This window comes from Macrobrachium nipponense, chromosome 22 (assembly GCF_015104395.2).
Source record: "Macrobrachium nipponense isolate FS-2020 chromosome 22, ASM1510439v2, whole genome shotgun sequence".
Lineage (NCBI taxonomy): Eukaryota > Metazoa > Arthropoda > Malacostraca > Decapoda > Palaemonidae > Macrobrachium > Macrobrachium nipponense.
In genome coordinates this window covers 11,920,611-11,937,557 of record NC_087213.1, presented here as the reverse complement: position 1 = coordinate 11,937,557, position 16,947 = coordinate 11,920,611, and the positions used below count along the sequence as shown (strand labels likewise).

General features: G+C 38.9%; 1 protein-coding gene across 2 annotated transcripts in view; it reads right to left on the bottom strand.

The window, feature by feature from the left end:
- LOC135198495 (solute carrier family 35 member F6-like) overlaps window positions 1-13,898 on the bottom strand; it is a 46,953-nt gene extending 33,055 nt beyond the window's left edge. The window contains exons 1-3 of one of the 2 annotated variants that reach the window (XM_064226090.1): window positions 13,685-13,898; window positions 6,758-6,858; window positions 6,250-6,332 (exon numbers count right to left, since the gene is read on the bottom strand). In XM_064226090.1, coding sequence (XP_064082160.1) covers window positions 6,250-6,332; window positions 6,758-6,858; window positions 13,685-13,761 — 261 coding nt within the window. In that variant the 5' untranslated portion in view covers window positions 13,762-13,898. Of the gene's footprint in view, window positions 1-6,249; window positions 6,333-6,757; window positions 6,859-11,155; window positions 11,360-13,684 lie in introns of those variants that run through there. The other variant, XM_064226091.1, reaches the window with a different exon arrangement.
- Between the last annotated feature and the right edge of the window lie 3,049 nt (window positions 13,899-16,947).

Below are 16,947 nucleotides of genomic sequence, written 5' to 3'. Positions count from 1 at the left end.
TCTCATTCCTTCCGATGCCACAAATTTTCTTACTACTTCCCCCAGCACTTTGAATGGGGGAAAGGCGTATGCATCTATGCTGACCAATCCATGAGGAAGGCATCGATCGCTGTGGCTCTGGATCTTCTTCTAGCGAGCAGAAGTTGTCTATTTTCCTGGAGAGGAACGTGGCAAACAGGTCGATCTGGGGTCTCCCCCAGAGTGACCATATTTGTCTGCAGACTTCTGAGTGGAGCATCCACTCTGTCGGGAGAACCTGGTTCTTTCTGCTCAATCTGTCTGCCCTTAGGTTTTTTACTCCTTGGACAAACCTTGTACGCAGAATAATGCCCCGTTCCTCTGTCCAGGTTAATAGAGCTCTCGCTATTTCGTTCAGCGAGAAAGAGTGAGTGCCCCCTTGATTCCGGATGTAAGCCAGAGCTGTGGTGTTGTCGGAATTGACTTGAACTACCGCCTCTCTGACTTCCGCTTCGAAGTATTCCAGGGCTAGATGAATTGCCAGGAGCTCCTTCGCATTGATGTGCAGAGTAGTTTGTTGTCTGGTCCAAACCAAACACCTGCTACTTCCTTTGGACCCAGTGTTGCTCTCCAACCTGTTTCCGAGGCATCGCGGAAAACAACACTCGGTGAGGGTTCCAGAATCAAGAGGGACACCCCTTCGTTCCTTGTTAATGGGGTTAACCACCACTTAGTCTTGATTTTATCCCCTGTTGGATGGGAAAAACGTCTGACAAGTCTCCTGTCTTTTGACTCCACATCCTCTTTAGATAAAATTGCAGAGGTCTGAGATTGAATAATCTTCCCAGGGAAATGAACTGCTCTAATCGAGGAAAGGGTGCCCAGCAAACTGAGCCATTCCCTCGCCGAGGTCCGTTCTTTCCTAAGAAGTTCGAGATCTTTTCTAAGCCTCGAGTAATTCTGTCTTGAGATGGAAACGCCCGAAAACCCCGAGAATCCATCTGTATCCCCAGATAGACTATGTCCTGTCTGGGGATCAATTGTGATTTCTCGAGGTTCACGAGCAGTCCCAGAGATTTTGTCAAGTTCAAAGTCTTCTCCAAGTCCTTCAAGCACTGAATTTCCGATTTTGCTCTTATTAGCCAATCGTCCAGATAAAGGGATATATTTATCCCCTCTAGATGTAGCCATCTCGCAACGTTCCTCATTAGCCTCGTGAACACTTGAGGGGCCGTTGAAAGGCCGAAGCATAGGGCTCTGAAGGTGTATACTTTCCCCTGCATCATGAATCGGAGATATTTCTTCGATGATGGATGCAGGGGGACATGAAAGTATGCATCTTGTAGATCTAAGGAGACCATCCAATCTCCTGGACGAAGAGCCGCAAGAACCGATTTTGATGTTTCCATAGAGAACTTTGTGTTCTCCACAAATCGGTTCAATGCGCTCACATCCAGGACCGGTCTCCACCCTCCCGAGGATTTCGGAACCAGAAAAAGACGGTTGTAGAATCCTCGGGAATGCGGATCCCGAACCACTTCGATGGCCTCCTTTTGCAACATCTGTTCTACCATGTGCAATAATGCTTCTTTCTTGGCAGGGTCCCCTGTATGGGCTGACAGTTCCCTCGGTTCGTAGTCAAGGGAGGTATGTCTCGAAAGGGGATCATATATCCCTTTGTTACCACGGAAAGGGACCAAATTTCTGCCTGTCTCCGAGCCCATTCTTCGGAAAATTTCCGAAGTCTGGCTCCTACCGGTGCTTGAAGGACTGTTGTCTCATTTAGCTCTCTTGATAGGTCTGAAGGAAGGCCTACCTCTCTTCTGCACTCCTCTCTTCTTAAAAGAGGGTCTGGCCGAGGTACTTCCTCGAAAGGGCTGTTGAGGGGCCCGAGTCTCTCTCTTAATAGGACCAAAGTCCTCGATTTCTTTGCAGATTGGGCCAAGAGATCTTGTGTGGCCTTTTCTGTCAAAGAATGAGAAATATCTTTTACAAGATTTGATAATTGGAAACAATTGGTCCGACAGAGGAGCATACAGAAGAGATGACCTCTGAGTAGGAGTAACTGCTTTCGTCAGAAAAGAGCTAAACAAGACTCTCTTTCTTCAGAATACCAGTTCCAAACAGAGAGGCCACCTCTCCTGATCCATCCTGAACCGCCTTGTCCATACAGGAAAGAACACTATGAAGGACTTCTGGACTAAGAGATTCCTCCTCTTGTGTCTTTTTGGCCAACACCCCAAGGGACCAGTCTAAGAAGTTAAAAAAACTTCTAAGACATTAAACAATCCCTTGAGGAGATGGTCCATCTCAGAAGTCCCCCATGTGATCTTTGCTGATGACAAGGCTTGTCTCCTAGACGAATCTACCAGATTCGAAAAATCTGCTTCAGCAGTGGACGGGAGAGTTAGACCCCGTGGTTTGCCCGTCTCGTACCAAATTCCCTTCTTCCCTGATAGTCTGGAAGGAGGGCAGGTAAAGACTGTCTTCCCGCCTTCTCCTTGGATTCCAACCAATTTCCTACGAATCGGAGAGCCTTGTTCATGGAAATGGTTGGCTTCATTTTAATAAAAGATGATTGTTTCGGGACCTTCGTGCTTGTAAACAAGGACCTTGGAGAAGGAGGAGCAGTAGGGCTTAAAGAGTCCCCAAACTCTTGAAGTAAGAGGGCTGCTAGTCTTGTAATCTGACAAACCCGGAGCCGAGTGATCTTCAGAGTCCGAAATCTCTTCCAAATCCAATTCCGAAGAGGATTGTTTATTTCCAGTAGGAGACTGGCCTCTTGCAACATCCACCCCACTCTCGCAAGAACGACGACCGCCTGTGCGATAACTTGCGTCCCTACGAGAGATAGGTTGATCCTGCAAAACGACCTTATCCTTCTCCTGGCAAGAGCGATGGCCGCTTGTGCGACACCTTTCTCTCCTGTCAGACGAAGGACGTCCTCTCCTATCACTTTCTCCGGAACCACCTATGTCCTGACAAGGAATACGGCCGCTTGTGCGACAACTAGAGTCCTTGTCAGGTAAAGGTTTTTGGTTTATCCTTCCGAAGCTAAACAAATCCTCTTGGCTTAATTGTCTTTTGGAATAATTCCGTCTCTTATTTGCCACTTGTGGCTCATTGCGCCGGGTTTGGCGCTCGTGATTCCTTGCGCCAAGCTGGCGCTTCTGGCGCATTTCGGCATGGTGGCGCTTCTGGCGCATCTGGCGCTTCTGGCGCATTTCGCCAGGCTGGCTCTTCTGGCGCATATGGCGCATTTCGGCAGGGTGGCGCTTCTGGCGCATCTGGCGCCTCTGGCGCTTCTGGCGCATTTCGCCAGGCTGGCTCTTCTGGCGCATATGGCGCTTCTGGCTCTTCTGACTCGTATGGAGTCTCAAACTCATCTGGCGCATCTGGCGCATTGCGCCAGGTTGGCGTTTTTGGCGCATTCTTCATACTCCTCCGAGTATAAGCCGAAACTTCCGTTTCTTCTTTCTTTCCCTTCGTCTTCTTTATAGGAAGAAAAGAGTCCTTTCTCCTGGGAGTTTCCTTAGTAAAAACTCCTACTAAGGCTGAAAGTTGCTCCTGCACATTTAGGATAATTTTTGCAGCCGCACTCTCTTTTTCCTTCCCTGATTCAGGTGAGGCATGTCTCGAAGCGGAAGGAAACTCCGATTTCCGTTTAGGAACCAATCTCCTTCTCTTCTTCTCACAAGGTGATAGATCGGAGAAAAGCTCAGGGCTTGAATCCAAAGTAGGAGCCTTCCAACTCTCTTTAAGGGCGTGACAGTTCATCAGAACTCCATCCCCTTACATTCGGTGAAGAATCTGACGAAGAAAAAACACTTCTTTAGGATGCTTTTTCGATAGCGATCCTTGGCAGTTCGGGTCGTCACAGAATCTGCCGAGGGGACGCCTGATCGGTGGGGATTCTCCGTAACCTCCGTAAGGCTTTCGACATTCCTTCTCCTCTGGGCCTGTGAGCTTGGAAGAGGTCTAGGCCTGGGAGCGAGACGAGCCGATCAGACGCCACCCTCCCCACTGCACTAGGGACACTTAATTCACTATCACTGTGCTTACCTTTCAACGTCAGCATTTGACGTTCCATCCTTTGTAGCGCAGCCTTTAAGATCTGCAATTTCCGTTGCCGGATTTGCAGTCTTAGTACTAGAGGAAGAAGATAGAGGTTTAGGGTTAGGTGTTAATTTAATAGGCTCGTTAGAGCGAGACCTACTACGCTTCTGGAGGAAGCCTTCCTAGCCCTATCCATATCTAATTTTTTTTTTTTTTTTTCCGTTTTAAATTATGAATTTTAAAGTTCTTCCATTGCTTCCTCATTCATATTTTACCACATTCATCACAGTTGTTTAGAAATTGAACATTCATTCCTTCTACACCCCTTACAAAACTGTGTTGAGGGGTATACCGAAGCTTTCGGTATCCTCACCATGCATCCCTCATTTACACAGTCTTCTAACCGTAAAGCTAGAATCCGACATCATGAGAAATATCCAAAACCAAGTCAAAAAAAAAAAAACAGTCCACGAAAGAGTATGCCAAACCAAGATCCAATACGTCACCAAAATAACCGGCTTAGAAGATCAATAGCGATGAAAAATACGAAAATCAAATCAGGAGTAACAACAACAATGTTGCTGTCACGGCCGATAGAGAAAATCTGTCTTAGAAAACGGGAATGATTCCTATTCCCGCCACCAGCGGCGGGGCGGTAGATCACCTGACCTACCTGTAGAGTGTGCCGCGAAATTCGAATTTCTATCGGGGACGACGGAGTCTATAGCTAAGTATATATCTGACAGGTAAGTTGAATGCATAAAACAGGTGTTTTCAGCACCGGCGACAGAAAAATTATGAATAGAAAATAGGGAATGGTTCCTGATACCCGCCACCAGCGGCGGGAATGGGTACTAACCACCTGGCCGACCACTGCGTGTGTCGGAAGTTTTTAAAATTCTGTCGGACTTCAGAAAATACAGCTATATATATATCTGACAGGTAAGTTTCATGAACAAAAATACCATTGGTACAACGCTTGATGTTCCTTACCTAAGAGAAGTGCTACAGGTAGAGGTAGACACTGCCTCTAGACAGTACTCAACTCATCTTATCTATGTAGGGTGAGGCTAATTGGCTAGATGCACCTCTACAACAGTGGGGCTTTGCAGCAAGGCATGAACCCAGTGACTACCAAACATACAAGTAGTCAGTTGCCCCTGCCTTGGGCATATAACTGACAAACCAAAGGACCAGAAAAACAATTCAACTATCACATACACTGCAAAAATATAAAAGACCACCCAACCAATGTGTCGTATCTAACTCTATAGTAACCTCAGAACTGTCACCTTGAGGGGAAAGGGAGAAATCCGCTGCCAACACTGCCTGCTCCTCGTCAGGGGGCCGACAGATCCTACCTTTGAGGCTTGCGGTTCTCCATGACCCCTGGCACCCATTAGGGCTGGTTCTGGAACAGACCGAAGGGCTGAGAAAGAACGATTAGAATCTACTATATTACTACTACCACTATCTCTGCCTTTGGTTAACTTATTCATAAGGCTAGAACCTAGGCTAGACATACTGGTTGATAACCTGTCCTCTCATTTTTGAATAACTCTGATTCTAACACTTCTTGATCTACTGACTGAACCCCTAAACCCATCTTTGACTGACACTACAACTGAACCTTTGTGCATAAAAATAAAGAGAATGCTGGTCGTGTTTAAGGGCACTCATCCTATGCTTGCAGGACGTGTAGCATTGATGAGTTCCAACATCTCCAGCAGTTGAAGGCTTGGTCGTTGAAGCTGTAGATGAAACGGAAGCAGAGGCGCTAGCAGATGACGACATCTTCATGCCTCTCATCCATAGCGAGTCCAAAGTAGTCAAAATTGGGAGAGATGTTCCAAAATCCAGTGTAATTCCAGGAGAAAGACATTAAAAACATGCCAAAGTAGTAATCTGTTATCCAAAAGCAAAAAATCTTTGAGTGGGGGTTGGCCTAAAAGACCAAATGTTTGCCTAATGTGAGATTACCTCCGCACAGCACGGCCAACTTGTCGGCCCCTAGTGGCTGGTATATGCAGCAGCGTTGCCAATGGGACCTCAGGTAACTCGTTTGACTAGATTGGTAGCACTGACAATTAAAATTGCCCACTTTGTGAGTAAATCTTTGGGGATATAGTTTGGTCTGGTCAGTGACCAGGACTAATTCGGGTGTTCAGGTAGTGTATTGCAATATGTAAAGTAATATAAAGTCAAAGAGAGGAAAAAGTTATTGAGAAGTCCTACCTCTTGACTACTTGGTGACATTTCAACTTGTTCCTGCCTCTGTCGTCGAGTAATACAACGTAGAACATAAAACGTCACCATACCTTTACAAGAAAAAGGAGCAATAAAATGTAATGTAATAAATAATAATATAGTTTACAAGAATGTCGTACCTCCTTCAACAATAAAAAGAAAATGTTCATTAACATAAGTTAAGACATAGCTTACTGGACAATTATGAGATTGCTTATGGAATATAACCTTGATCAGTGACTTGGACATAGGAAAGTAATGAGTCTGAACTTGTTCAAACTAACTTTGGCATTATGTACTTGACTTTTGTATAAGGACTAATTGCAAAGAACTGCTGTATTACATCAAATAAAAGGAGACAATACGTCTACAAACCCAAGCTGTAAATACATAAAATGCACAATAAATGACATTTAAAACAAAAAAAGACTTTGGCTAATAACTAATAAAATTCATGAAACTTTACAAGGAATACTAAGAAAATTATTTTACTTACATAATATTTCACCTAAGAACATGCCATCTGCTTGAAAGAACGGATGATTGAAACTGTCCTCTTCGCCATTTTTGTGACTTGCTTTCATCGTGTCTGCCCATCTAAAACATAATATTGTTTGAGCACCCTTTACAGTTTTAATGACGTAAAAAATTATAGTATGGGAAGAAAACAGTATATGCAAAAAATAAATAGTTTTTAATACTGTCATTCTACAACAAGATTTTTCATAAATATCTTACAAGATTTTAATGTCAACATATAATATAGAAAATTATATTTTATCATAGATGCAAACCCATTTGCAAATTAATCTTTAGTCCACCTTTCACAATGAGGGCAATACTTGAATCCAAAGGAATAATTTTATCATTATCATAAAGTACTTTAACAACACCACAGAATTAAAAAGCTTGTCTCAATAGTCTAGTTCAAATGATGAGTAATAGTAGTTAACTGTATGGGTGTTGCCACCACTGCTGAAATACTTATACCTCACCACTCATCAAAAATAACCCATTTAATTATTTCAGCAAAACTGGATTAATAGTACTCTTTATAATATCATTTGTATCTAAGAAACATGCATCTTTACAAAATACACGATACAAGCCAAACCCTTTATTTCAGACATCATAATTAAGAAAAAAATAATGACCATGACTGCTACAAGATATTTTAAATTTGTCACTTGTAACATTCTATGTAATTTAATATATATTTGATTCTTTCATACATGAGTTGAATCTATGATCTATAAAGAGACTATGCCTAAAGCAACTGAAAACAAAAACCATCTTAAACCTCTAGCTGACAAAAAAACCATCTGCCCATTCAGGCTAAAGACTCCGAACATCATTACTTCTGCAAAAACAATTACTGCTGAGCAGAATGAACCCTACCAGAAGCTACAAAAATGCATGACTTAACATGTAGAAAAAGAGAGGAGAATCAAATTGGGTTACGCTGATAAGATTTGTAAGTGAAAAATACTGCATGACAATTATTCTCTTTGGGTAAAAAAATTGGGGTGTAGACCAGCCAATAACTAAACTGTAAAGATGCAGGTTTTAAAATAACACAAAAATCTCAAAAAGGGATTACTACAGTAGAGTAGGCATGAAGCCAACTGAAAGGTGACCATGCGACATATTCTACAAACAAAGGCTTGGAATAGCCAACTCTCATTAAATGCAGCAACAGTCACGTAATGCCACTAATAAACAAGTAGATTAACAAATGAACTGGCACCCTATTACAAGAAAGCAAGTGACAGTATCATATACACAAATTAGGTCAAGTAAAAACACTTTATAATGAAATCATCTTTTCTGCTCTATAACACCAACCTGCCTTTATCCTTACCCTGAAGTTTATTCTGATAAAAGATAATTTGAGAGCAGCACTGGATTACCTTACATCATATCTGCTTACCAGTTTTTTTTCTTATCAAACAAAATTACTTGCCTTGTCTAATCTCACTTCTAATAAACCTAGAAGCTGCTGTTGGCCATCTCCTTAGAAATGCCAAAGTACCATAAGTACAGCGTTCTTCCTACTCATCATGAGGGTCTCAAATACCTGGATTGTTAATAATTATTGAATTTTCAATAGAAATTTCATATACAGTATTACATACATCATTTTTAGATACCAAGATTGGCTTCCAATAAGAACGCAGTAATTTAGCATCTTTAGCTAGCAAATGTGCAAAACCTTCTTAAAAACAAAGTAATGTCTTTTTCTATGGCTGATAAAATGGAGGCTACAAATCACAGCTAAATGCAACATACTCCTAAAGCATACCCAGGAAAAATGCATATGCAAACCTTCAACTTTACAATGAAGTCCACATGCATCACATCCAAAAGGGGCTTGAAAGGCACCTTCGTGAGACTCTGCAAAATAAGGGACATCTCAATTAAGAGGCCAAAGTTCCCAGGGAGAGTAAGACTGCTTGAAACTTCTCATTAGAATAAACAACTCCCCCTTTCAACTTGAAAACCTGCAACAAGGCTCAGTGATAGTCTTTTACTGTCTCAGTGAAGGTAGATGTACTCATCTGCAATCACCTGAGCAGATGCTCTGACCTGAGAGCCCTTCTACAACACCGATCACAGATGGCCCACTTTCCTTAGTACATGTTTGCTGAGGATCGATAAAGGCACACGAACATATCCTTTGCAGACCTGCTGAAAAGATTCTCTTGCAGGAGCTGCTGGATGACTTCCAAGTGTGAAGCTGCAAGGTGTGGCCAGCTTGTGGTACTTATGAATGTGGGTTATAGGGGCAGCTCTCTAGGTGCTTCAACCAGCAGTTGGCAGATCGAGATACTACTCGGCTTGTGGCCAACAAGGATCCACCAAAGTTATCTGAAGACCTAAAGTAATGAATACTTGGTAGATCACCCTGCAACAGAGTAAATGTGTATATGTACAGGTTGTCCCAGGGGCATTAAAAAGCATCTTCCATCACTACTCAAGGGTCTGGGACTGGGTAACAGAAAATTGGATGCTTTCTGTTCAGCCAGATTGCACAAGGCAGAGCTCACCACATAAGTACAGCAGGGGCTTCAGAGGAAGCGACAAAAGACAACAGCTGAGGAATGTCCTTAGAGGACAAGGAGGAATGGGAGAATGTCTCTAGTTCACTAGTAAAAGAAAAGTGTAGTGCAAAAATTTGTTAAAAAATATTACCCAGCCAAAACTGTTACAAACCAGGTTGTAAATCTGTTGAATGACAATGCTATCTCTTACTTTAAGAGCAATTTAAAATGCAGGAAAAAACAAATGTCACTGGACAGGTTTCCAGTGAGAGAGAGAGAGTGAATCTCCAAAAGAAAGCAGTAGATGATGCCTGCCATTTTTATGGAAGGGGAGACTCCCCTTCCAAAGGACATCTCTTCAATTTCCCACTACCTATCACATACACCACAAACTCTCCCAATTACGTACAGGTAAAGTGAGATCTAATTTTTTTGGTTTCATCTATTTATTTTATGTATTTTATAAAATTGCTCCATGGTAGAACTGTGAAATTTGAAATAAATTTTTTCATTTGTTGCAGTTTTGGAAGTCTGAAAAGGATTAATCTAATAACCATTATTTATGAGAAAAATTCACTTGGTTCGTGTTGTGTACTGGGAAAGGCAGCTGAATATTTATATACAAAACAAACTAAATGAAGAACAAAGAAAAGCAAACTGAGCCAACAAAGCTCCCATAAAGAACAATGGCAAAAATGTAAGCATCTAAATAAAAATAACTTACTGAAAGTGAGCAAATCCTCTGAATGCAGAAATCACAACAATACCAAAACAAGTGAGCAGAAAATAAATGACCAAATGTGTAAAGAAAAATAAATTAATTGAACTTTACAATAAGGGAAAGCTGCTCAGATAATCCTCAGAAGCACATCATCACATCAACTTTTAAGATGTATTAAGTAATGATGCCTTACCTAGCAGGTCAGAGGAATGTGTGCTAGGCATGTACAAAAGAATTTTTTGTCTTTTGAAGACCCACCAAGTTGGCATGACTAAAAATTGATTATGGAATATGGGTTCTTATGATTACATGGGAATTCAACAGAAAATTTGAAATCCAGCTGAGAAAGTGCATGTGTCAACTTTTCTTGTGTCCAAGTTAAGGATTCTGGGCATGTTACAAATGCAATAGTACATGTAAAAATAAAACAAAGTCATCCACAGACATTTCTGAATCCTGTAGGCAAAGTTTTGAAGAATCCACAGACAGAAATATAAAAAGGTAGTCATTTACTTCAGAGTGAAACAAGGCTGTGACTCAACTTTTGTACTCCTAGTTAACCTGTTGTATATACAGTGTAATTCATAACAAACATCATGAAAATATCTGATGAATTATTCAAGCACTGAAAGATACAGTATATTTTCTAATGCTGTAGATATAATTATCACAATAGGACCTCTTCAATTTAGAGGTCGATAGAGGAATTATATAATTTATATACACTATATAATACAGGAGGTGAAAACTATAACAGCTGGTACTTCATATTAAGATACAAGAAATTTCTCAAAATATCTTGGGTAACATGAATCTCAAATATTCCGTATCTAACATAATTACCTAATTATAACTTACAGCAATGCTAGAGCAAAGGCAAAATTTTTCAAAACAGGGAACTATTCAATAGCTACACCCTAGTTTGGATGATATCAAGGGTGATAAATGTAAAGTATCTTATTAAACAATGAAATTTTATAACCAGGCCGAAGACCTATTAACTGAAGAGCAAAGATCTGTACATACTATAAAGAAAAAGGTAACATCATATAACACATTTTAGTAAAGAACTTGCAAAAGACTACTTCTCAAAAGCATTTGACAACTATCACTAAGTCACAGTAGTACTTACTTGGTTGATAATGTATTTATGGAACCCGTAAAAACCATCAAAAACGCTATCATTAATTGTTTTTGTGTCCACGCCATCTTTGAAAATATAAGTACGTATATCGGAACAAAATAACTGCTGAGGGTCTGGCAAGTATCCAAGTAAATACAGTTCCTTTCTGGGCAAGGCCCTACAAACTACTAATGGTAGGGAGAGAAAAAGTGACCGCAAACACCCTACTGACTCATCCCAGTGGTACTTGACTTGTAAGTACCTGGGGGACAGTATAAGAGTCACTGATTACAAAACAATCTTTATCATTTTAATCTCAAGGCAGCATGGTAATGAAATGATGCTTTATCTATATTTGTTAATGACATTAAATTTCCATCAGATTAACTCTTATGTAATTCCAATAGCCTTCATTCAATATTTTGCTATTGCTGATAGCTTTGGATATAGACATTATCGATTACATTTAATAACTTTAATTCATAAAAGGAACCACTAAGATCCCAAGCTATATTCAAGACTAAATATAATGTGCTTGCAAAAAAAATACAAATCCATACACAGGTCTGCAGGAAGCTTCATGCAACATGGCACTGCTTAGTTAAGAAAATCAAAACACCTCAGAGCCAATTTACTTAGCAATTAAACATAATTAATCTATTTAAGAAAAGCACAAAACAGAACAAATACAGTACGTCACTGACATAAGACACAGAAAGCCTGGAAGGGTAAACTAACCTGAACATCCTAGGGCTAAACAACTGATATACTAATGCACAGCTAGGGTAGAAATGTGTACAGAATAGTAATAAATGGAAATCTATAAACACAGCCAAAGACCCATACACCACATGAATATTATTCTCTGAAGTCATACAGGACGGACGATCTAGCACAAATAAGTTAAAAAGAAAAGAGAAAGGAATTCACATTGCACTATTCTACACTGTATATAAAATACACTAGTCCTATAAATGCACTTATTCACAATTTTGTGAACTTGATTGCTAAGTCCATTACATACTTGCTGAACATCTGTTGCAAATTGGAGAAAACTTTTTGAACAAAACAAAATGGACATTCCCATTCAAGGAAAATTTTCCAAAAAACCAAATGCCCACATATGACTTGTTTTAACAATAATAAATAACAAAGAACAGTGGAATAAAGGATAAATAAAAAAAGATAACATACAATTCAGCATGAAGCTAAAATACATAATAACTTATCGGAGAAGCATAAATATTACATTGCATACAGTGCCTCTTTTAAAACTCAAAATGGGTGGATGGATCAATGTTATTCATGAGTATCCACAAGACTGTCAAGAAAACAATTCCACAGATTTGCAGAACAAGAAATAAATTATATATGGCACCTAAAAAGAATAAGGGGGCTGAGGCTCTTCAAAACAGAGCAGAACACATCAATTCCAACACCACAAGGTGATAGCATTTCCCTACTTAGGTATACACAACTCATTTCATAGTCAAAGTGGATAGGCTAGCCTATATCTGATGATGTTAGACCATAATTTACATTGTTAACAGAAAATCAACACAATTAGCAATTTCCCTTCTATAGATAAAGATCACTGAGCAACATCCAAACAGAAAGGCAACTCTTCTATCTCTGTAATCAAAGGAAGTCTTACAAACAATACTAAGCTCAAAAGATGCAGAGGTCAACCCTAAAGCATAAGCAATGTGTTATCATCTTTGTATCAAAGCATGCATAAGCTACCCTACATTCAGAAGATATTCATGGTCAATGACACCATAAAACAAGGTCCTGCATATTACTCCTGATAAAAAAAATATATATATTTCATAAAAGTACCTATAGCTATCCATATATGGTAGAAGAAATGGCAAAAAATAGTGAAAACCTTTTAAGAACAGGGAGGAAAAGCCCATCTCGGCCAAATCAAGCAATGATGCTCTAGGTTTAGTCAGGTTAAGATCCATTACGTTTTTGTGGCCTTTTTTTTTAGCAAAAACATTCATATGCCCATTACCCAGTAACTACGTAAAGATAAATGGTTAACTGGCTTGAAAATCTGCACTCTACTTTTAATACTAGGTAGGGGCTAGGTCTCACTTCGACTCGTCGAATGTTTAGTTACACATAAAGCCCGTGTCTTTTTTTATGGGTTTAGGGGAGAACAGACTGTTAAATTTAAGTTTGAACGTCCATATTTAAACTATAATATATGCATAAGGTTCTGGCGGAATCATCCTACTTTCATGCGGTCTCGGCATGGGACAAATCATGTGACGATTTGCTCTAACAACGAAGGTCATTGTCTAGCAAGCCAAGTCATAGCTTTCAAGGTGACAAAAATGGCCATGGTGAAGGACTGCAATTGCCTATCCATCACGTGACTCTTGGTTCAACCCTACAACATCCTTGCATGACCAAAAGATATCTAGGATAGCCATCATACTCCAGCTCACTGCCTAGATAAGCATTAGCTACACAATAACATACGCCTTCCTAGATAGACCATTCACTCTATCGTATTCATTCACCACTTACTTTGTAGAAAGGGTATTAATCGACCCCGTAAGAACCATTATAAATGCCAAAATCAGCTGTTTTGTGGTCCAGGCCATCTTGACAGGTAGAAAATGACGACAAGACGCAGAGGGACTACGAGTTCACTGTTGACAAGTTCACAACTTTCTGTCAGACACCCACCACCGTTGTCGTTCTGCTGCTTCTTCTTCTTCTTCTTCTCGATCTAGGAAATGGGCACCGAGGACTGTGTCCTCGCCTCTCTTTCGGCCAACAATAGTGACTCATCATGAAGATCTCGTGACCTTTACCTTCAGGAATTTTGCTTTACTCTACAATCTCCCATACAAATAAAAGAAATGGGATCAGCTTATAATGAACAGTATTTCAAATCTGTTTTTACAAGAAAGGCCGAGAGCTGCATGATACTTATTTTTCTTTATTTGAAGATGGCATATTACGTCATTGCAATTCTGGGTAGCAGTAGGTTTCATGAGAACAAAGGGGATTGACTAAGTAGAAAAGGCATACCGAAATAACAGTATAAAGCAAGTCATCAAGTTAAGCTAAAAACGAAGGTCGGAAAGAGGTATAAAGGAATAAAAGTGTCATGCAAAAGATCAAAGACTTACTTCTGCTATAATTATGAAGATATTTTTTCATTAAGAAGAAAAACACAGGTGTTTATTAAGTATCACACCCAAATATTTTCTCTATCTTATATAAATAATATAATAATATATATTATATATTATATATATATATATATATAGATATTACATTATATTATTATATATATATCCGATGTCTGCCTGTTCCAACTACTTTTTGCGTTAATATGAATTGAATGTTAGGCAAGAATAACACTACAAAAAAATATGAGTGAAAAAATAGGTAAAGACTTTACATAAACGTCTCAACTGCAACGGACTAAATGAGACAATAAATTCATAGAAAATAACGAAGAGCAAAAGGGTTAATCTTTGCGAGGTAAGAATGAAGAATCTGTTTTGTTAACGGAGGTGAAGTTACTAGCGAGAAAAGTGTTAAGTCTGTCATACAAAATGATAAAAAGTCACTGTAATACATATTCAGCGATTTAAGAGAGTACACAATAAAGGCAGTATTATAGTTATGGCAAATTAATTTAATGCCATATATATATATGTATATATATATACCTAGATATATATATGTATATATATTCTATATATATATATACATATATATATATATGTATATATATATATATATATATATATATAGTCCTATCATTTTGCCTGTTATGTATATATATATATATATATATATATATATATATATATATATATATATAGTATAATAGGCCTATTCATTTTCCTGTGAATATATGTATCACAATGACTATAATGACCAAATTAAACTGAGGTCATCTATAAGTAAATACTTTTCTTAACAGGAATATAGAATAAGAATACGAAATACAAATTTAGTACCATTTTGTGGCTTGCTTAGTTACCGATGAAGACTATTAGATTTAAAGATTTTCATGCCTTCCCTTGCCATGGCTTATCTAAATCAGTTTTCTTCGGGACTGGCTATGCAAGGACAGGTCGTACTTAAACTTTTACTCTGTATTTCGTATGTTTACCTTCATCAATCCTTTAAGGTAAAACCATATACAGTATATATATATATATATATATATATATATATATATATATATATATATATATATATATATATATATATATATCATACGTCTTTCAACCACGGAAAGGAGTTGCTTCCTCTCTTCGCTTTTAGCAAGTGGTGTTCAGGTAAGGTCGGTGGTCGCGAGCTTAACACTCAGAGATTTTAAGAGGCTTCAGTACCAAAAGTGCTTGACATTTCTTGGCTGTCATACCATCCATGGCATTAGCTTTATCTCAAGGCTACATCTTTAAATGCTGGTGCTTATCGTAAAGTTTTTTTGTCGAACAACCTCTCATTTATGACTCAAAATCTCTGCATGGAAACTACTCTTGAACACGTTTTACTCGTGAAAAATAATCTTGTGACTGAGATTCGATTTACGGCGAAATGCTGTCTTATTCAGAGTATATTTGTATATGATTCCAGCTCCATCATTCCTTATGCATGCTCATGTGATACACTTTATGTAGTACTCCAGAGAAAATGAGACAATGGAATGGTTACAAGGGAAAGTTCTACTATTCGGTTCCGCCACCCAAATGGGCACCTCTGGAACACTTTTAATTTAGCATTTAAATGAATAAAATTTACCCTTTCAAAGTGCTCCCAAGGGACTCCTTGGAAGGGCGAGGCTGTAGTAGAACAACACTTCATTAAGACATTTCTCAGTTTCATTTTCTATCATGTGTTAAAGTACCTATCATATTAATCTTGGTACGAAAAGTACACGCAAACAAGTTCCTCAGTAAACCACTGGGTATCCTTATCAAAAACAGGGGACCATTGAGTTCAATTAGGAATTGAACTCAATATTTTCTTGGCTCTTCGTCCACATTGACTCAGAAAACCGTGTACCTATCATCACTTACATGTGACAAGATAACTCAAAAGTTGACTGATCCACCTCAAACGGTAACACTGCCACAGTTATGGTACATCTAGATTCTCTATCCTCAGCTGCGGCAGACCAAAGTCGACAAACTACAGCAGACACACATGATTGTGAATGAACGGGTCTGTAGAGCGTTTCGACTTGCTTGGGAAATATATATATATATATATATATATATATATATATATATATATATACATATCTATATGTGTGTGTGTGTGTTTCCTATTTACAAAGGAGATTACGGGTTAATGTAGCGGGAGCAAATGATGGACTATACTCTGTTTTTTCCATCTGTCCACCCGCTTGTGGTGTTTGCATATGGTAATACTGCATCCTGGGCTTTAGATAGTTACGTTATGTGTAAGTTTTATGTAAATAAAAGGATATCTGGGTGTACATTTGCAACTGAAAGGTGTTTTAATAATTTACTGTATGCGAATTACACCGTTAATATTCGAGATAAGATATTATTATTGTTGAATGTAAGCTGAATGCAACTTTCTAAAGCCCGGGACGCAGTGTTACCATACGCAAACACCACAGGCAGATGGACAGATGGAAAAAAAACAAAGTATAGGCCTATAGCAATGCAAAAAAAGAAAAAAAAATCCAGTGATCAAAATAGGGGAACAATAAAAACAAGAATATAATAATGATCCAGCGCAAGAGTGACAGAAAAATGATGAAATCCACACCAGATCAGCTCGGATAAGAT